General features: G+C 42.2%; 1 protein-coding gene across 3 annotated transcripts in view; it reads right to left on the bottom strand.

Moving 5' to 3' along the window:
* EIF4ENIF1 (eukaryotic translation initiation factor 4E nuclear import factor 1) overlaps positions 1–22,214 on the bottom strand; it is a 41,047-nt gene extending 18,833 nt beyond the window's left edge. Inside the window, exons 1-7 of one of the 3 annotated variants that reach the window (XM_007453171.1) lie at positions 22,166–22,214; positions 21,394–21,513; positions 9,661–9,734; positions 7,310–7,437; positions 4,037–4,323; positions 3,583–3,781; positions 14–189 (exon numbers count right to left, since the gene is read on the bottom strand). In XM_007453171.1, the coding sequence (XP_007453233.1) occupies positions 14–189; positions 3,583–3,781; positions 4,037–4,323; positions 7,310–7,437; positions 9,661–9,734; positions 21,394–21,486 (957 nt within the window). In that variant the 5' untranslated portion in view covers positions 21,487–21,513; positions 22,166–22,214. Of the gene's footprint in view, positions 1–13; positions 190–3,582; positions 3,782–4,036; positions 4,324–7,309; positions 7,438–9,660; positions 9,735–21,393; positions 21,514–22,165 lie in introns of those variants that run through there. The other 2 variants (XM_007453170.1, XM_007453172.1) reach the window with 2 other exon arrangements.
* Positions 22,215–22,221: the final 7 nt, after the last annotated feature.

Genomic DNA, 22,221 nt, shown 5'->3' with positions numbered 1-22,221 from the left:
CTGCTACACTCACCGAAGCCAAGCATGGCACCTTATCAAGGTTAAAGAACTCATTAAAGTCAAATTCTCCTGGGGACTGCTCAGGCAAGACGGCATCCCTTGGCACTTCCTGATCAGCAGCAGGCTCCTGTTCAAGGATGACCTCCACCTCATCCTCTTCGGCCACTCCTCCATTGCACTCGACAATGCCTGAAAGCAAAACCGGACAGTCTGATCATGTAAACTGCTCCAGACATATTTTGTGGCTTCAGCATCATCACACATGCAGAAGAGCCACAGATGACTTAAAAGCAGACTTCTTGTGCCAGTGCAGCACTTGCAACAGTAAAACAGTTCCCTTCCTATGGGAGCTAGAGGAGGAAAGAAGACTTAATAACAAGTCAGAACACCAACATGATTTAGGAAGGATTATGATCCCTCCTCTGCCCATTTTTCAAGTTTTCCATAATGTAGTGGATTTTTTTCTAATTTTTTTTTAAAGGACAATTTTTGAGCCTCTCTTACTGCTTAAAAATGGAATGAAATTAATTTGGCTCTGCTTTCACCCATGCATCTGCATCACCACTTTAAGTCAGGGTTCAGCAACCTAAGGTATTTATGTGAAACCTAGTCCAAGGGCAAGTTTCATTTGCCTACTGATTGTAGTTCATCCTTCAAGGCAAAGCTCAAATGTCACCTCAACTACAAAGTCTGCACTGCCTACCCATTTTTACCCTACCAAAAAATTAATCACCGCCTTCTCTATGTTTGTGTTATCTCTCAGAGTACTTATCACACTATATTATAGGAACAGTCTGGTGAGACTGAGCTTTCTGAGGCAGGAAAGCTGCTCTCATCAGCTTTGTCTTACTCTGCAGTGCCTGGTTCATTTAAAACTGAGTTATGTCTGGTTGTTAGGATGGGAAGATAAGGTCTAAGAGAAACTACCAAGTTTCCATTGACGGAAGCTAACATCTTAGTTTTAGCCAGAGGATGAGCAAAAGGCAAAATCCTTCAGATAAAAACAGACTTTTTCCTTTTAAAATAAGTGCACTGAGATACTGGAAAATCAACTTTTTAATTTGAAGAACAGAACTCCTAAAGCCCCTCCCTGCAAAAGCACTGACGTAAAAGCTGCCTATAGTTTCAAGATCACAGCAGACATGAAGTCCTCCTAGGAAAAAAAAAGTGCCAAAGCCTGGACCCATCCCTTCTCAAAAGGCCCCAACAGGACTGTAGTCTCATTATTCATCCAGGATATTCTAGACCAAGAGAGGCTAAATGCTATCATCTGCTTTCATTCCAATAACACTTCAAAAAGCTAGACAGCAAGGCAGGGGACAACAACTGAAAGGTTAAGTGGCTTGCTTACCCAACGTCTCAATACTAGCAGGTGGCAGAAACTTCAACCTTAGGTGGGCCAGCAGTGCTCTTCCATGCTGTGCTGTGTGTGTAAGGCAGCACTGCCCCTCCACAGAGGTGCCTGCCGCCTCGGAACCCTGGGCCTTCTGAGGGCCTAAGGCAACTGGTGAGACGGACGTTTGTGAGCCAGGGACAAGGCAACGGGCAGCCTCTCCAGTGGGTCAGCACACACTGCCAACCAGCAGAGGTAAACGATGTTCCTTAAAGACTGACATTTAACTAAAACGACTACTTTGGTGGAGGTATTTTCCTCATTTTACAGACAAAGAAACCAAGCCCTAGAAAAGGTAAACAACTTAATAGCCTAGTCAATGCCAAGTTTGTGTCCTTTTCCACTAGAGCAGTGCTTCTCTCTAACTCATTTAACCCACCAGAACCTGTCTGCCTACTTTAGGATGACAGCCAGAAGACAGAGTCTGTACTTAGTTCATACTCTTACAAAAAAAACTTTAGTATTTCTCCTATTCTCTTTTATTGTGTGTTGAGATGAGAACATCTCTTAACAGAGATGCAAGCAGCAGAAGTGCCCCATGTGTAATTTTATGCCAGCTTGAGAGCAAACTGGGCCTGACAACTGAGAGTGGGTAGGAACATGCATTAGCAGACAAACACAACTGGCCATTTATTATGATAGTCTCAAAAGCCAGGGACCCAGGAAAGATAACTAAGGGCAAGTGTTATTATCACATTTCAGAATGAACATATACTTTTCATTAGAGAGAATACAAATTAAAATTTTCTATCAGTGGAGGGTTTTAACCATTTCCTCCTTCTACATAATTGTTTTTTCTGTTTATAAGTGAAATACATATTCAAATTGTTTCATTCATCACCATCTGTACAATACCTAGCACTGGGCCCTGTAGAGTAGGTGCTCAACACACACCTGTATTAAAATCATGCAGGCAAGGAACACATTTGTCTTGTCCATGGCTATACTCCCAGCACTATTACATGCCTGCAGAGAACTCTACATACCAAGTTCAATGGAAAGCTGGAACACAGACATAAATGGACTCAAGGGCGCTCATCATCCCTCCCAGTCCTTTCGTTCTTGCAGCCAAGATGCAACTAGAGTACCTGTTTATCTTAAACACAGTAGCTAGGGCAATTAACCAATGGGGTGAGAGAGCCCAGACCCCTGGATTCTATTGATACTTGAGGCGCTGCCATTAAACCCACGGGACACGGTCTTGGTTGTCACCTCTTTCCAGTCCTGTCTCTTTGCATCCGTAAGGTGAGGAGGTGACACTACTGATATATTTTGCTACTTTTGGCTCCTCCCATGTTGATACAAGAATGGTTGAAATTCAGATTTCATCTCAGTTAAGAAAAAGATGGGCTTTTTCTCATCAGAAGCCTGATCTTTACCATGAGGTGAAAAGACCACACTTGCTGGTGCTGCTTTAGTCTGAGCGTGAGACAAAGGCATCTCTCAAAGGCAATTTAACAGCAAAGTCTCCCAAGTTACCCACCTGCCTCTTCCCTGCTTCCTCCCAAAACCACCAGCCTGGTCACTGCTCTGAACACGACTAGTGGGCCCCCACCCTTCACCAGGTACCCCTCGCACATTAGCTCTGGCTTCTTCAGTTTAGCAAGGAAGATAGCTGAGAAAAGTGAGTTTGGGAGAAGCCAAGTGACAACACTATGAAGACCTAACACCATGGTGAAGGAGGTGGGCTCTGAAGCACAGCATCTTGTTCAACTCTGAACTTCCCTACTCACTTCTTCAGTGTCCACAGACAAGTCACATAAGCTGCCTGCATCTCCATTTGCTCATCTGTAAGATGGGCGCAATAATATCTGCTTCACAGGCTTGTCAGAAGTAGGATTATATTGACAAAACACTTACCAGATGTCCAGTACATACATGCTCAATAAATGAGACACCTCATTATTTCTATCACACGCTCTTACCTCTGGGGAACCCTTTGGTGTACACAGTGCTCTTACTGGGTAATGGGAGACTTTTCTGTTTAGCACTGCAGGCAGGACAAATTGAGGAGACAGTACAATCTACATACAGTGAACTCACACTCAGGAAGAAGTTTCAAATCAGGCTTCAACATTAAAAACTTGCCACTTTTAACACTGGTGCCTATTCCTAAGTGTACAATTAAGCCAATTATAAGCACATCTCATTTCAGAACAGTGAGCTTTCCTCTGAAAGTTTCTGCTGACCTTCCTTCACAGAGGCTGTCCGTCGCCTTGTTCTTTTTCTCCCCTTATGGTCTTCTTCCAGTATCTTATCATCAAAGCCAGTCAGCTCAATGGTTTCAGACTGACTTGTGGGTCCAGCTGAGAACCATTCTGGTTCTTCTTCTGTGTAGGAATCATTTCTTCTACGCTCAAAGACACGCTTACTATCCACAAACTCCCTCTGGAAAAGTACATAATGCAAAATAAAAAATAGGATTCTAGTTACGGCATTTCTACCTCAATCAAGGACTGATGAATTAAATAACGCTCAGTAGTACAATGAAGATGCTATGCTATAGACCTGAAGCCCCTCCCCACCCCCAGCTCTCTGCTCCTCCCTCTGGCTTAACAACGGGCTATGTTCACCCAGCATTTCAGGGTAACCCAGTATAAACGAAGTGAACACACGAGGTGCCAGAGGATCTAGAAGACAAACCCTGAAACGCTTGTCCTTGTAGTCCCTCTCTCGGTCTCTGTCTCTAAAGTCTCGCAGGTCCTTATCGCTAAGACGGTGATCCTTCTCAAAGGTCCGAGCAGAGATTATCCTCCCACTGCCAATCCTTCGTCCACCAAGCAGGCGGAGCCCATCACTGTCTTTCTCCAATGGGCTTCCTGAGCGCCGGGAGCTAACAGCAGCTGTCACGTGGCAGCCCCCTCCAAAGCTTCGTCTCTGTGGGCTGAGAACAACATCTAAGTCATCTTCTTTCACACGCTCTCGAGGATCTGGAAAGATGCCGGAAAGAGAAAGTTAAGCAAACCAGCAAGGGCATTCTTCCTCTCTAGGTGGTCTGTCCATGACTGGTGGCCGTGGGGGTACTGGAAAAGAGTCACCACTGAAACAGCTAGAGAGCTCACATATTTAACGAAGATGAGCAAACCTTCATCTCTTTGGAGGAATAAATATACTTTATAATCAATAATTTTCCATGATTAATCTCCATAATCCCTTTGACTAAATCCCCCCCCCCTTTTTTAATTTGCTGCGCAGTGCGGCATGCAGGATCTTAGTTCCCTGACCAGGGATCGAACCCGCGCCCCCTCCAGTGGAAATACGGAGTGTTAATCACTGGACCGCCAGGGAAGTCCCTTGACTAAATTCTTATCTATGTAATTATTAGCAAATGTTTTGTCAATTAATAAACTACAGTAGGTGTATTTGAAACAGTAACCACTTAAAAAGTTAAAGTATTGAAGTACTGAACAGCTGTATATCCACATGCAAAAAGAAAAGAAGACTTACATTCATACCTACCACCATATACAAAAATTAACTCAAAATGGATCATAGATCTAAATGTAACCCTTAAAGCTATAAAACTTCTAGAAGAAAATATGGAGGAAATCTATGACACTGGGTTAGCACAGTTTTCTTAGGCATGACACCAAGAGCACAATCTATCTTAAAAAATGATAAACTGGGGCTTCCCTGGTGGCGCAGTGGTTGAGAGTCCGCCAGCCTATGCAGGGGACACGGGTTCGTGCCCTGGTCCGGGAAGATCCCACATGCCGCGGAGTGGCTGGGCCCGTGAGCCATGGCTGCTGAGCCTGCGCGTCCGGAGTCTGCGCTCCGCAACAGGAGAGGCCACAACAGTGAGAGGCCCGTGTACCGCAAAAAAAAAAGATAAACTGGATTTGATCAAAATCTGAAACTTTTGCATTTTGTAAGTTACTGTTCAGAGAATACAAAAACAAGCCACAGATTGGGAGAACATATTTCAAAGAATATATCTGAGGGAATTCCTGTGGTTAGGGCTCTGAGCTCTCACTGCCGAGGGCGCCGGTTTGAACCCTGGTTGGGGAACTAAGATCCTGCAAGCCACAAGGCATGGCCAAAAAAAGAAAAGAAAATATATCTCATAAAGGACCTGTATCCGATACATATAACAACTCTTAAAAACTAAAAAGGACAACTGCTTTGAAGAGCCACTTCACCAAAGATGATATATGGATGGCAAATAAGTATATGAAAAGATACTCAACATTAATCATTAGGGAAATGTAAATCAAACAGTAATGTGATACATGCCTATTAGACTGGCTAAAATCAAAAAGACTGACCGTTCCAAGTGCTGATGAGGATGTGAAGCAAGTAGAACTTTCACACACTGCTGGTGGAAATGTAAAATGGTATAACCACTTTGCAAAACAGCTTGGCAGTTTCTCAAAACATTAAAGATACATCTACTATAGAACCCAGCCATCCAACTCTTAGATATTCAGCCAAGAAAAGAAAGCATGTCTATAGAGAGACTTGTACATGAATGTTCAGAGTAGTTTTGGTTAATAGTCAGAAACTTGAAACAACCCAAATGTCTATCAACAGATAATCGATAAACTATGGCAAATTCACACAATGGAATACTACTAGGCAATAAAAAGGAACGAACTTTTATATACCCCAAAACATGAATGAATCTTAAAACAACTATTTTGAGTGGAAGAAGCTACCCAAAGAATACGTACTGTATAACTCCATTTATATTAAATTTTAGGAAATGTAAACTAATCTATAGTGACAGAAAGCCGACCAGTGCTTGCCTGTGGGGCGGGGGTGGAGTGTAAGAAGGGACACATGGGTTGCTAGGGAACTTTTAGCTGTGATGGAAATGCTTATTACTTTGATTGTGGTAATGGTTTCACATTGTATTCACATGTCAAAACATCAAATGGTACACTTTATGTGCCATTTATGTACCAGTCTATTGAATGCCAATTTTACCTCAATAAAGATGTAAGAAAAACATGTCACCACACACAAAAATTCTTCCTAGGAAAATCAGAAAACTAAGGATAAGTCCAAGTGAGGAAAACCTCCCTTAATCCTCTCACTAGAAACATTTCCTAAAATGTTTTGGTATGCACTTTTCCAGACTTTCCATGCAGTGTCTGTTTTCTTCCAAAAATAAGACACAAAATAGACAGTTTTGTATAACTTGGTGAACATGTCTCCAACATATTTTTACAGCTGAACACTCCTATATATGGATATACCAAAGTTTACTCAACTTCATTTCTACTGCTGAACATTTAGGTTGCTTCTAAGTTTTCATCTGTGTAGAAGTGTCTTACAGCTCAAGCTACAGTCATCACCCCATCTTCTTTGTTCAGTTCCAAGTTGGTTTTATGATGCGTGTTCCTCTCATCTCAAAAAGAGTTCCCTCTTGCAACTAGTTCCTTGACTAGCTTTTATATTGCCAGCTATCCATTTCACTTTTCTAGTTTAAAGGGGGAAAGGTATGGAAGATCAAACTTTACTCCAGTCACAAACCACATCGAAACCCGGTATTCAGATCATACTCTATTGTGAATTAAGAATTGCCAGAACTAACTTACACCTGAGGAAAAGTCTCACCTGAGACTGGGCATAACCAGCTCTCCAGCGCAGCTTTATGGTCCCCACATCTAACTCAGTTATCCACTTCATTGAAAGACCTGGTACTTTTAATTCAAAAGCACATAGCCTAATACAGTCTAATCACCACTGCTACATAGGAAGGCTATGATTTTACTCTGCTAGCTAATCAGAAATGAACTGTTTAAAAAAATAAAATAAAATTCAAAAAAAAAAAAAGAAATGAACTGTTAAGTCAGTTTCCTGATAATGATACTTTCTCCCAATGCATAAAACTCTCATAGCTAAGAATGAAGCCAGCAGCAAAGAGCACTGTCTCCAAAACTGCTGCCCCCACTTCTCAGAGACTGTGCTCACCTACTATCCTGCGCACCAGGGAAGGCCGATCTGTATCTAACTCTTTCTTCAGACTTTCCATTGGTGAACTCCGTCCTGAAGCTGGGTAGAGGGAGGCATGCCACTTCTCAGGGTCCCAGACACCATCACTGCAAGTCAAAGGGCACCAACAGTTAGCACTTGCACCATGAATAACACATGTAGTCTAATTTCTACTACTTCAGGTGACAGGTTATGGAAACCCCTTTCCAATATAAAACTTCATGGTTGCCATCAGAATGGTTCTCTCTTTTAAGATGAAAATAAAAACAACTAATAAATTCAGCAATACATTGTTGTTGTTCACATAATAGCAATAGTCACTTGAAAAGCAGTGGTTTGTGCATAAATGAAACATCCAGACCACAAACCTTGGGGTGCATATGGATTATAGTATCTATGCCTGTCCTATACAAAGAAATGCTCCGTAAATATTGATTACTCAGTTTACTGAAGATTAGTAAAGGGAGGAAAAAGCCCCTTAATCCTCTTATTAGAAGCAGCTCCTGGAAGGCTTAGTGTATATTTTCCAGAATTTCTATGTACAGTCTCAGTTTTTCCCACAAGTAGGACAGACAGCTATTTAAGAGCCTAAAGTGTGTAGTCTGGGTTTGACTTTGTTACTCCCACGCTAATGATGGGGTGGCAGGTGGTGCAGTGTGCAGAGGAGAAGCTTTGGAGCCCAACGATCTGGTACCTAACTCTAGCTCTACTAGGATGAGAAACTCTTTCCTCCATCTCTCTTATTTTCATTATTATTATTAGGCACAATGTCTCCACTTCAGAATCAAAGGGAATATGTGCCCATGATAACTATTTTATGCCAAGAAGAAACAGCTGTAACAAGAAAATTCAGTTTGAGGCATAAAAAACCTTTACAGCTTTAATGAAGAAAAAACGAAACAAAAACAAAGAAAACCCCAAGCTAATCTGAGACTTAGCAAAAACTCCTAACCAATTAGAATAGCCATTATTCAAGTATCACCCTCACCAGGGGAAAGTGGTGAGGAGTCCACATTTAGCAACCTTCCTAACTGTCCATGTACAAAATTTTAAAAAGCGTGTGTGGGCTTCCCTGGTGGCGTGGTGGTTGGGGGTCCACCTGCCAATGCAGGGGATACAGGTTTGTGCCCTGGTCCGGGAGGATCCTGCATGCCGCAGAGCGGCTGGGCCCGTGGGCCACGGCCGCTGGGCCTGTGTGTCCAGAGTCTGTGCTCCACGGTGGGAGGGGCCACGGCAGTGAGAGGCCTGCGTACCACACACACACACACACAAAAAAACACTATATATATTAAAAAAAAATGTGGGCCAATATGAACCATCTACCTTGATATTTAAGAAGTGACCTTAGGGCTTCCCTGGTGGCGCAGTGGTTGAGAGTCCGCCTGCCGATGCAGGGGACACGGGTTCATGCCTGGTCCGGGAAGATCCCACGTGCCGCGAAGCGGCTGGGCCCGTGAGCCATGGCCGCTGGGCCTGCACGTCTGGAGCCTGTGCTCCGCGACGGGAGAGGCCATGACAGTGAGAGGCCCGCATACCGGAAAAAAAAAAAGTGACTTTAACGTCTTAAGATAACCATAAGAAGTGCAATGTACGGTTATTCTAAGAAACTTTCAGACCATTTTTAGCTATAGCCTTCTCAAACCAAAGCTTTCTACCTTACGAAGGAGCCCAAGATGCAAAAGGGCTAATGTGGGGACTTCCCTGGCAGTCCAGTGGTTAAGACTCTGTGCTTCCACTGCAGGGGGCTCAGGTTCCATCCATGGTCAGGGAACTAAGATGCCGCATGCCGTACAGTGCGGTGAAAACAAAACAAAACAAACCACCCGCAAAAATGTGAGTGGCTGAATGGTTCTCTTGTTTGGGGGTGAGGGGTGGGGGACTGATAAGAAGGCCCAGAGTCCTCCTGGTCGTCCTGCCCCAGGCAGGCCCTGGAAGGACCCTCAAAGCACAGTGCAAAAAACCACTGGTAGAGAGAAAAGACTCTGGTCAGGACTCCTGTGTTCAAGTCTTAATTCTGCTTTTTGACCATGTGCCTTTGACCAATGTGTCATTTTCTAGTTTTAGTTTCATCACCAGTTAGTTGAAAGAGAATTGGTTTAGTTGTCCTTAGAGTTCCTTGCAGCTTAAATCTCTGAATTTCAGCTAATTAATAACAAAGCCGATGAAGACAGTGCAGTGAGATGCTATTTAGTCATGTTCATAGTTTACGTGCAATTTATTTGTGTGGAAGCCCAATGTCATTACCGAAATCTCCCCACTCGTAATTCCAGCAAAACAATACAACTCCATTTATTAAGTTTGGTGTAACAAGAAGTTGACCCCCCAGATACCTGTCGTATTTCTCAGAGAGGCACGAAGGCCTTTGTTTGGAATGAGGGCGTTCTTTAATATCCAAGAGCTCCTCCTAGAAAGAGAAATCATATGGTGATTTTGAACAATATTTCTTGGGCCACATATTTTCAACTTATTTTTGTTATCAGTAACTGACTGTCTACCTTAAGCAGTTCATACAGTTCTTATTTATTTACACCCTGACTTATTCCAGAAAGAACCAGAGTCAGCTCAAGGTTCTCAGCAGAAGCTCAAGTAGAATTGGCAAATAACGTAAGTGATCAGTTTATTGCTAAAACACACTCTCTCATAAACTTCTGTCCAATAATATACCCCATAACACTGAACGCTGATCAAGGCATGGTAGCTTCAGGCTTACATAAAACCTTCAGCTATTGTGACTGGTCTTAAATGCATTAGATGCCAACTTACAAGGGGATAGATTTTTTTTTTTTTAATGTACATGGTCCTTTACCCCTAAATACTTCAGTGCCTGTTTCCTAAAAATGAGCATATTCTTTCACAGCTTTTTTTTGTGGCTCCATGAGAGAATTAAGCCCTACAGAAAATAATTTGAGTGACTATTTTTCCATTCTCCCAAAGATTATACTTGGCCAATATCACTTTAGATGCACAGGAGAGAAGAGAATCTATTACATACAATGGATGCCTTAGGGCTTAAGGGCTCACTTCTGCAGAACCTGGTTGAGAAGTGCTGTTAGTTTTATACAACCAGTTATCAATAACACTTTATCCCTCTGGATTCCAATTTTGTCAAATGACCCAATAATGTCCTTTATATTACCTTTTATTAGAATCTAACACAGGATCCAGTCTAGAACCAGACATTGGTTGTCATGTCTCTTTGGTCTCTAATCTGGAACATTTCTACAACTTCTTTCGTCTTTTATGACATTAGCATTTCTAAAGAATTAAGCCTACTTTTTTTTTTTTTTAAAGAGAGCATTATTCATTTTAGGTTTGTCTAATGTTTCTTCATGATTAGATTGAGGGTAAGCATCTCTGGAGCAGAATACTAACCTAAGAGATGTCCACCTCAGAGCATCACCTCTGGATGCCTATGTCACCCATCTGCCCCTCATCAGTGATGTTAACGATGTTAACCACCTGGTCAAGGTATTCTCCAGTTTTACTCTTTAGTTACTACATTCCCACTTGCAATCAGTATGCAATCTGTGGGGGAGACACTTTAAAATCATCCAAATCATTCTGGCCTTCATCAAAATTTCCCCATAAATTTAGCATTTACTGGTGATTCTGAGCCAAACCAATCTTGATTTTTCAATTGTAGGCCTCCCTCCATAATTACCAGTCAGGCACTTGGCATTCCACTGTAAATACAAACCCTCCCTTCTCCCCCTTTTATTTACCTATTTATTATTGACATGGGCTCACAGATTCCCAGCTTTTCCAATGGTCTATAATTCATTAATGTCCTTAATTATTTTGGTGCTCAAATTGAGAGTCTCTTCAAGCTGGCTCCTGCATCCTTTTGACATGCCCCATCATTTTTTAAAAGCACTTTCTTACTTTCTATCTTATGTTGTACTCATCCTGTCGTAACCCCAGAGTCAGCCATTTCTTGAGAAATCCAAGTTCCTTTAAGTGGGGAATAGTAATAATAAATCAAGATTTGGGAACTGGGTATCCTCATTTGCTTCTAGGCCCTCTCAGCAGAACTAGGAAATATGTGCAGTTTTATATGCACACGTGTGCACACACACACACACCTGCTCATACACATGCACATACACAAAACCACTGCCTTTTTATATAAACATTTTCATAGTAAAGTTAAAAACAGCAATTCCCAGGGCTTCCCTGGTGGCGCAGTGGCTGAGAGTCCGCCTGCCGATGCAGGGGACATGGGTTTGTGCCCCGGTCTGGGAAGATCCCACATGCCACGAGCGGCTGGCCCCGTGAGCCATGGCCGCTGGGCCTGCGCGTCCGGAGCCTGTGCTCCGCAACGGGAGAGGCTGCAGAGGTGAGAGGTCCGCGTACCGCAAAAAAAAAAACAAACAAAAAACCCCAAAAAACCAGCAATTCCCAAACTCTCAGTACCAGTAAAATGCTACAACTGCCTTGCAAAAAAGCATATACCATTGTGCTGCGGCCTCTCCCAACACCCCCGTCACAGGCCTCACAACAGAATGCTTGCTGCTTCTCTGATCACTGCTTCCCATATCTTGGGGTAAATACGGAGGAATAGAGTTACTCTCTCAGCCTACAGGAATCACAGCATATAAGCATGCCATGAAGTTACTCAGTATCTTCAGACACCTGAGGCACCTAAATGTTTTCTCCATTAGGTGAGAAATAGCAAAATGCCCTAGAACAAGATGACATTTTAGTTTTAAAACCAGAATATCAATTATTTACATTTATTTAGGATTCATTTATGAATTATGTCTTATTAATTGGGTAGAAATACCTAGAAAAATTTGGAAGTCTGAGATAAACAATTCCAAATATAAGGAAATATCTAAAGGCTACTCAAAATTCTGAAAAAACTGTCAAAAGTACTGACATACCACCTGCAAATTGCCAGTAGAGACTGGAATCCAGTGAAATCTGCATGGTGAACACAGCGTCAGAAGGGCAGGGGTGACACAACTTTGGTGGTGAGGGGTGGGGAAGATGGACCAATAGTAGTTATGATGATTGCAGATGCAACAATACAGAAATCCTAAGAACAGAAGGGCTTAAAACATTTTCCAGTAAAAACAGGAAGGACCTTGCAATATAGGAAATACTTATACACTACAGGAAAAAACACTGCAAAGCAATCTTCTGCTATTAGAAGCAACCCAAAGATTATTACATATCCCCTCGCTCCACCACCCTCAAATCCAAATATTAAACTAAGAACCCTAGTATACTATTAAACCAAGGGCAATATATTTCATACTTAAATATGTATATTCTCAATATACAAAAAGTTTCTAAACAATGAGGCTCTGTTTGAAACTTTTAACTCCAAATGATAATAGGGAGCCCAAGTGATAGGTATTCTCTATTATTACTACAGCTGTTTGCTGAAACACTAATGATTTTATCTATTTATTTAAGAGTCAACTTGCAAAGATTAAAATTTTAACACAGCTGCAAAACATGTAGATGGACCAAAATGTTCTATTTGCAGGGATCAAAAAATATTTGAACAAAGGTAAAAAAAAAAAGCCTTACAAAAAAGGGAAATGAGGAGGCTAAGGAGAGATGACAACTAAATGTAATCAGGCAAATGCAAGTCAAAACCACAGCGAGATACCCTGTAATGTCTACTAGGATGGCTATTTAAAAAATAAGGGAAAATAACTATTGACAAGGATGTAGAGAAACTGGAACCCTCTAACATTGCTGATGGGAATGGAAAATGGTGAGGCTGCTGTGGAAAATGGTGGCAGTTCTTCAAAAACTTAAACACAGTTAGCACATGATCCAGCAATCCCACTCCTAGTTATAAACCAAAGAAAAATGAAAAATTATGTTCACACAAAAACCTTGTACACAAATGCTCACAGCATTATTCACAACAGCCAAAAAGTTTAAACAACCCATGTGTCCATCAAATGATAAATGGTTAAACAAAATGTGGTAAACCTATACAATGGAATATTTAGCAAAAAAACAGAATAAAGTACTCATACATGGTACAACATGAACCTTGAAAACACTATGTTAAGTGAAAGAAGTCAGACACAAGAGGCCACATACCGTATGATTCTCTTTATATGCAACGTTCAAAATGGGTAAATCCATTGAGTCAGAAAGTAGGTTAATGGTTGCCAGGGCCTGGGGGAAGGGGATAAGGGGCGGGGGTGATTGTTAATGGGTACAGTTTGTTTGCCAAGATGAAAATATTCTGGATTAGATAGTAGTGATGGTTGTACAACGTTGTGAATTTACTAAAAACCACTAAATGGTACACTTTAAAAGGGGTGAATTTTATGTATGTGAATTCTATCTCAAAAAAAAGTTTTTAATTAATCTAAGAGGTTTAGTTACCAGAGGTTAATGATTTAATTTCTCTTGTTACAGACTTACTGCTCTAATCACAGATTTATAAATGCCAACTACTCTTGGATACAAGAGTGGCTCAGGTTGGTAAAAATGTTTTAATTTTCCCTCCCATATTATTCCAGTTTTCGTTGTTGACTTTATACACTTGGCATATTCTAGGTGTGAATGCTCAATGTACAAACTTGACAGGCCTGTAAGAGCACAAAGTGGAACAGTGGGAGAGTTGCACACAGGCATCAACCACGCCAGCAGCACCGACTGTGCCACGGTATGCCTCTGACCAAATGCAATGTCCAAAACACAGCCCACTTGTCTACAGAGGATGAAGAGCAATTTTCTTTATTAATAGGCTGAGAACTGGGGAAACAAAACAATTCTTGGATTGAATAGCTCCTAGGAATAACTTTAAACATCTAGGTCAAATTACAGGTACTGTTCTTAAGAACAGGGCTTCTTAAACCAGTTTCATGGCATCAAGGAAACCATACACAAAACGCATTTGTGCAATTTCTGCAATGAGTGTTCATCTCCAATGGTTATCCAAAGACCTCCAATGGACCCCACAGAGGTTAAAAAGTAGTGCTTTAAACCAATCACGTTTCTTAAAATGTGGTCCAAGGTCCACCTCAACATTTAGGGAAAAATGAGATCCTCCTCATTGGGTTTAGAGAACTAAACCTGTTACCTTCAGCAATGTCTTAAGTTGCTTAAGATGGTATCCCAGCTCGAGAGGATCCCCCAGTTAAGTGCGGAGGAGAGAAACCATAAGCTAAGTCAACACAAAGTTTGATCTTTCGTAACTGTCCACAGAACACTTCCTGTGTGCCACACTTAGTGGCTAGCACAGGCAGATGACTGTGGTCCCTGGCCCCACTGCTCTTCAATCTCTCAAAAGAAGTCTCCTTGAACTTGCCATCTCAAGAGTCCTTAACAGCAACTATTCCTGGAAAGGAATCCCTCTGGGATATTTTCAAAGAAAACCTTCAAGTTTGGCTAAAGGCAAAATACTTCAAAGTGCCCATTTGGAACTGGGAGTGCTCCTTCCCTATGAGTATTTCAGGAGGGAATGTGAGATTACCCTTTTGTAGAGTCCTGACAATCCACAGAAACTTACATCGTGAATAAGTTCACTAAAATTATCATCTGGACAAGAGAAGAGTTATCAACAGACACCTTAATTTTTGCATAGGTTACTAAAACCTGACCAGGCAAGAACAAGCTGCTAATTGGCTAAGAGTCCTACACCCAAGGAAGTATAAACACATTTTCTTAGTTTTAGCAGCCTTCCTTAAAGAAAATGTGTCAAGCCTTCCCAAACAGTCTACTTGGGAATTACTAATATGGACACCCACTTTCAGTGATCAGAATTAAAGTAGAAAGCAAATGATGTGAGTATAAGCCCAAACCAACAGTGGTTAAAACCTTATAGTTTCTTTCTGCAGAAATCCCCTGCAGAAGCAGCTATGCATTCTGATGACAATCTGACATTATAGAATTTCACACAAGTCACTTATAGAAGGAGATGAAAGGGGAAATGTTTACCTCCGTGAGCTGAATTCAATTCACAAGAGTAAAAAGCCCAATTTTTTATGATTACTGTGGATATTTTGATTTTACTGTTAGTGGTCTGAGCACCGTAGAAGTGCCCCAGTATCTCACCTATGTGTGCCTGGCTCTTCCTAAAGAAGGCAGATGTCCCTGGAGCAGCGCTTGGGTTGGGTTCCCCTTTGACCTCCTCTTCTAGTCCCCACCCTCCACACACCCACTAACATTGGGCTTGGCCCATCAGGCTCTCAGATGGTTGTTGACTGACCTGATATTTCAATCTATGAGTCACATGACTTTTCTAAAAGGCTTAGAAAGCTTTTAAAAATAGATCACAATGGGGTAATGGCATTCATAGATGACAGCCAGGGCAATGGTGAACGAATGACACAGGGGGTGCCTGAGATACCTTCCACCATCCCCCATTCATGAGGTTTGTTGCTAAAGGGGCACCGTTTAGAACAGTTCTAACAGTCAGGTCAGGATGCAAACTGGATCCTGCAGAGCTGATAAGCAGGATCAGCACCTGGATTCACCCAAGCCTCTAATGGTGGCTGATTTGATGCAAAGACTTTCTTCTATTGAAAGGATTTATGTGAAGCTAAGAAAATGGGAATAGGGAAAAAAAAAAAAGGAAACCCTGCTTTTTCTGTTGATCTGGCCAACACAATAAAAATAAACCTTGGCTTTTAAATGCGTTTATACAACCGATAAAAGCAATGTAAAACATGAAGTAAGCAGGTAAATAAGTACCAGAAGGAAACTTATGAAAATCATTTTTAGGATGGTAGCATTACATCTTCATAGTGCTTTCTGGTTTCATATTAAAATGGAGATGGTCACTGTGACATTTAGAAAATAAGCACCTTGATCTAAAGGTGGTATCTAAAGAAGCTATCTTTCAGTATCTCCCCCTACATTTATTACATCATAAGCAGTTTTTTTTTTTTTTGCGGTACGCGGGCCTCTCACTGTTGTGGCCTCTCCCGTTGCGGAGCACAGGCTCCGGACACACAGGCTCAGCGGCCACGGCTCACTGGCCCAGCCGCTCCGTGGCACGTGGGATCTTCCCAGACCGGGGCACGAACCTGTGTCCCCTGCACCAGCAGGCGGACTCTCAACCACTGCGCCACCAGGGAAGCCCCCATCATAAGCAGTTTTTAACACTTATTGTGTGCCAGCCACTTTTCTAAGCACTTAATATTCATTTTCTCATTTATTCCCCACAAAAATCCTATGGGTTAGATACTATTCTATCTGCATTTTACAGAGGAAAAAGATGAGAGTCATAGAAGTTGAGAATATGACTGAAGGCAACACAGGTTAAGTAGGTGGAAGAGTATGGGATCCCAAACCAGGCAGTGGGGCTCAGTGGCCCCTTATCCTCTCCTCTCCAGTGATTCTCTTGAGAGGACAGGGGAAGGTGCCCAACCCCTCTCAGCAGCTTTGTCACTCAGTGTTGGGTTTGTCCCAGTCCAGTGGGACTGCTGGGAACCCTGAACAAACTGCCACCTCCTCGGGCAGGCTTCCCCTAGGCCAGCTCCTCTTACAGCACCCCTTCCTGAACCAAAGATTTAGGAAGGGGTGCTAGAACCACAGATTTCTATGTCAGACGTTCCAATTGTGAAATGACTGGCTCCTCATCTGGCTAGAAGTTCCCACCATGAAGAAGGAGGAGAGGATACCCAAGGGGGCAAGGGCCCGTAATCCCAACTTTTCAAGATGACTTAAAATCGGAACAGGTAAGAAAGAGCAGTCAGAAGACAGTATCTATGGTGTTGCCAGCCAGTCCCCTCTAAGAACTTCCAGTCAGGTTTCTGGACAGCTGAAACATTAACATGGTATCATGATTTTTGGTACCACAATTCTGCCTTCCCCCATATAAACAGGCACCCCTATTTTTATACTAGCTTAGAAGTTTATAGCTAAGTGCCTCACTGAAATGCCACCTGTTAGAGCCTACTATTCAGCTCAGTTTATGAGATACCTATGAAGTTATCAAATGAGATCTTTGTATAGCAAAAACTGACCATCGGACTACTGATTTCAACCTAGAATTTAAATCAAAGAGTATTCTCAGGCTTCCCTGGTGGCGCAGTGGTTGAGAGTCCGCCTGCCGATGCAGGGGACACAGGTTCATGCCCCGGTCTGGGAAGATCCCACATGCCGCGGAGCGGCTGGGCCAGTGAGCCGTAGCCGCTGAGCCTGTGTGTCCGAAGCCTGTGCTCCGCAACGGGAGAGGCCACAACAGTGAGAGGCACGCGTACCCCCAAAAAAAAAAAAAAAAAAAAAAAAAAAAAAAAAAGAGTATTCTCAAAGGCTTGACTTCAAGTCTTGCAACGATTCTCTCCAAGAAGGCTAGAAGGATTACTCAAAATCAGTCCACTTCAGTTGCTTGTCTGTTTTCTTAATGATTTTAAAGCAAAGACAGGGAATTCTCTGGTGGTCCAGTGGGTAGGACTTGGTGCTTTCACTGCTGGGGCCCGGGTTCAATCCCTGGCCGGGGAACTAAGATCCTGCAAGCTGTGTGGCACGGCCAAAACAAACAAAACAAAGAAACAAAGCAAAGACACAAACATGGCTGTACCACTGTGACCAACTGCCCATCAGCCACAAATTAGGGTGGCCTCCTTTAAAGATCCCTACAATGACAAATAAAATGGTGCCAATTTATAACTCGTCAAGGCAATGAAGAGCACACAGGTATAACTCAGATAATCCAACACCTATTTTTCAGCTGGTAGATTTAACATGCATGGTTAACATTAGTCAGTATCAAGCTGAATATTCTGAGTGTCCTCTGCTTTTATTCCGTGTCCAACTGGCAGGTGACAGCATTCAATAAGGAGTCAGTGGCAAGCTATAGGAGCAAAGGAGAAAGCACAAAGTACGTAATACTTTGCGATCTAAGAAAATCAGTCTGTTCGCTTGAAGAAAAAACATGGATCTGAATAGTGGGACAGGCCAAAGCATTTCTATTTTGTACTTCAAGCAGAAGATGGTATCACTAATAGAAGAGCAGGTACTACATCTCAAGAACTGGTAAACAAGGACCACTGATGAAGGTAAGAAAAAGCTGAATGAGTCCCAAACTTTTTCCACTAATAAGCCTCACTACCTCCTGTTTTCTAAACTAATGGTTCTCAAACTTGAATCTGAGTCAGAATTCTCTGAATTACTTGTTATTCAGCCAGTGATGGCTGGCCCTAACCCTAGAGTTTGATTCAATACCTCTGAGATGGGGCCCGAGATTTTGTATTTCTAACAATTTACCAGATGATACTAAATGGTAGTTCTGAGGACCACACTTTGAGAACCACTGTCTAAACCATTTTTAATCCATGACTTTTGATGTAAGACCCCAGTCTATAACCTCCCAAAGTCCTTCAACATAATGCAATCACTTTAGAAAAACTGCACATTTGAATACTACCAAAACATAGCTTTTGATCTTAGGAATCTGGCCTGGCAAAATGGACCTGAGTGGGTTTATAAATTAAGGGCTCAAGACCTTCAGGATAGCAGGTGCATATAATAAAGCTACTCAAAACCATCCAAATTAATAATCACTGAGGCTTAGGAGTAGGCCTGAAAATCCCCAATGTGACCCGAACTTGAGTTCCTGAGACATTCATGGAAACACAATGGACACCAACTGAACCCTGGGGAGTAACTATGCACCTGAGTTGCTGACAACATCAACACCATATTTCAAGTTCTCCACAGAAGACTAAAGCCTTGCTACTCAAAGCATGGTCAGTGGACCAGCAGAATGGGCACCACCTGGGAGCTGGTTAAGAGGCCATATTTTCAAGTCCACCCCTGCCCTAACAATCAGAATTCACACTTTACCAAGGTTCACAGCTGATCCCCAGACACATTAAGGTTTGAGAAGCTAGCTGGACTAAAGGATGTCCTACCACACAGGAAACTCTGGTCTGTTATCTTGAAAAGCACTTGCCAAACATCTGAACTCCTCCACCTTCATGGGGAAAAATCCTCGAATTCTGAAGACTATTCACGTTATCCCATAAAACAACTGAATACTACTAAGTGGAGAAGGGTCAAAGCTTAAGAAACCCTCTCATCTGGCCAGTGTTTTTTTGACCCTGTAGTTAATTACAAATCCCTCAATTACAAAAGTTTTCAGAAAAGACATCACTTACAAAAATCACTGAGGACAGTTTCCTTCTACTGCTTCTAAACTTTCTAGCTTGTGAACCTGAAGCGGCAGAAACATTACTAAATGTTTTATTTATTCCAATAGTTTGATCCCAATATTTAAATAGGGAGTATGATGGCTCAAATATTATTCCAGTTGTGGAACCAAAGGACATTTATTATAGTGCTCAGAACATAGGACTGTTTCAAACTTCCTTCAAAAGGAAAATGGCTTAGTTTGCCTCAAATACCACATAAAATTACCAGAGTGTTGAGAAACATATATATGAAAGCACTACCCTAATACCCCAACACTGCCTAAACATGACCCTACAATTGCCATTAACTAACTACTCTTGAATGACGTGGAAAGTAAAACTATTTCTAACTAAATTGGGGAGAGAAGACCATTGAATGTAAACTTAACTGTCAACCTAAAAATTTCTTTAAGGCACATTTATCTAAGCATGGCAGAATTCTGAGGTTGGATTGTCAACAATGGGCAATATTGAGCTTCTCAGTCTTTACTGTAGACATATATAAGTTCTACACTAAGAAAGACTAATAATATCTTCCTAAAAATGACTTATGCATAAAGATGCATATACATTAAAGACGAAAGATACATACTACCCTCTGATGAGTGTGTGACAGTGACTCAAAAGCCTCTATGCCTGGACTCTACACGTAAAGTACCAGTCAGAACTTTTATTCAAAAACTGCTGGGAGACCTGAATTCACATGAGCTTATATCAATAAGAGCAGTTCAAATCACTTTCCCTTCATTTAATAAGCTTTTCTCCATTCAGATTTCACCTGTCAACATTTTAGGTAATGAATTTAAGTTGTGAAATACTATACAAGCACTCTCAGGTTTGAGAGAAACTATATTTGGGAAGACAAAATCTGAATGAAGAAGTAAAGTGCTTTCTATCAACTCACATTCTGTCATGCCAGAACAGACTGTATTAACACAACAATTAACCAAAACTCTTTTACACCTGAAAACACTCTTTTCCTGAAGTTTTTTTTTTTATGCTAAAAGTGAATATTACTCCAATAGCATCGGATAGTTTATCAAGTAGTTAAGAGTAGTAGCATCAGTACACAAACAAAGCCCGAGTTTAAAATACTAACCAATCAGTATCCTGGGAAGCCAGGAACGATAACCACGTTAGAATCCTTGATGGGGTTCACACCAGGGAAATAATAGATATGGGCCCAACTAGGACACAACCCTTCCCGTCAACAGTCCCATGCACATTTTATGTACTCCAGCTCAACACAGTTCAGTGCACTAGGAAAGAATTCACTGCTCCGGTCAACCTCTTCAGAAATGTTCAGTACCCCACAGGACAGTGAAGCAATAGCTTCAATAAATATACAAACTTGAGGTGATTCCTCCTCCCCCACCCCCCTGAAAGAGGAGATATCTGGAGGAGTTTTAAATCACCACAAGTTTTTAGCTTGAAGTCTTAACTTCTGTTGAGTCCATATGCATTTTACAACAGGAAGTAATAAAAAAAAAGAATTAAAAAATCTGGTTACCCTAGGCAAGCACACCAAAGAGTATTCCTGTGGGGAGTTCGCCTCTCAAGGAAACATCAATACAGAGGGCACTGATTTCTGTGAGGCATCCCAGAGCTGAAATCCTTACTCTATGGAATGTAAGTCAATAACACACCAATTACACAGCTGTTACAGAATTTGTCTGCCAACGTATACTGATCCACAAATTCACATGGGGAATATCCAGCCAATATTCCCTTCACCTGAACGCTACTTAGGGGCAAATTCTAAACTCTGGGTATCCACACTGCAGAAAAAAGTTCAAAGCAATGCTTTACTAAATCTAGTTAATATTTAGTTCACATAGTGAGTCAGAATGAGACTACCACTTTAAATAATACTAATGAAATTCCTACACAATGTTACTAACCTCCTCACCTATAAAGAAACACTATTTCATTAATAACAAAGCCTACTTTTGTATAGCGATGCGGAGATTTGGAGGCCGGTTGCTTCTTCAGGTCAAGGAAGGCATCTCCATTTTCTGTTTCACTCACACTTCTATCCATGGCTCCTTGGTCTACAGTTCTTTGCACCTGGAAGAAATCAGCACATAACTGTCACTGAGAACAATAAATTTTCAGAAGTCCTGACTGTTTAAGAAACGGAAATTCATATCTCTTAGACTGACTACCTTTAAAAAACCCTCACCCAACAACTACGCTATAAACCAGAACCCACTTGGAAACAAACACTGGTACTTAGATACCTCTTCTAGGAAAGAGCTAAGCATCAACAGGATAAGGAAAGGAGAAGTGCAACATGCCCAAATCAGGGTCCACCCTTTAAGCAGTTTTAATACAAAAAGAAACCAACATTAGCCGCTGCCATCCGTGAGGGCCGTTCAGGCAGTAGTGGGGAAGTTTCTCGGAGTGGGGGCAGATAGGAGACTGGCTGGAGCTGGGGATCCGGTAAGTCGGGCAGTGGTAGAGTGCCTGTCACTTGCCAATGGACGGCGCCAGCTGCCCCTTGTTACCGGAGGCCAGGGACTGGGGACAGGGCCAGAGCGCCCCTCACTAGGCCAGCCGCACCTGTGGACATATCAGGGGAGCCCCTGGCAAGGAAAGGGCGAGCGCCGGCTTCAGCTCCAAAGCTCAGCTTCCCCTGGCCGAGACCCCAACCCCCGGCCTCCCGCGCAGGCCCCGGCCCAGCGGCCTCCTTCGGAGAATGGGCGGGGACAGTACTCACGGAGGGGAGGTGGGCCGGAGGAAGCGGGGAGGCCGAATCCCCCGGCCCGGGCGCTC

The sequence above is a fragment of the Lipotes vexillifer genome, unplaced genomic scaffold, assembly GCF_000442215.2.
Source record: "Lipotes vexillifer unplaced genomic scaffold, Lipotes_vexillifer_v1.1 scaffold1197, whole genome shotgun sequence".
NCBI lineage: Eukaryota > Metazoa > Chordata > Mammalia > Artiodactyla > Lipotidae > Lipotes > Lipotes vexillifer.
Note: the sequence above shows the minus strand (reverse complement) of the source record. Positions and strands in the feature narration are given on the sequence as shown.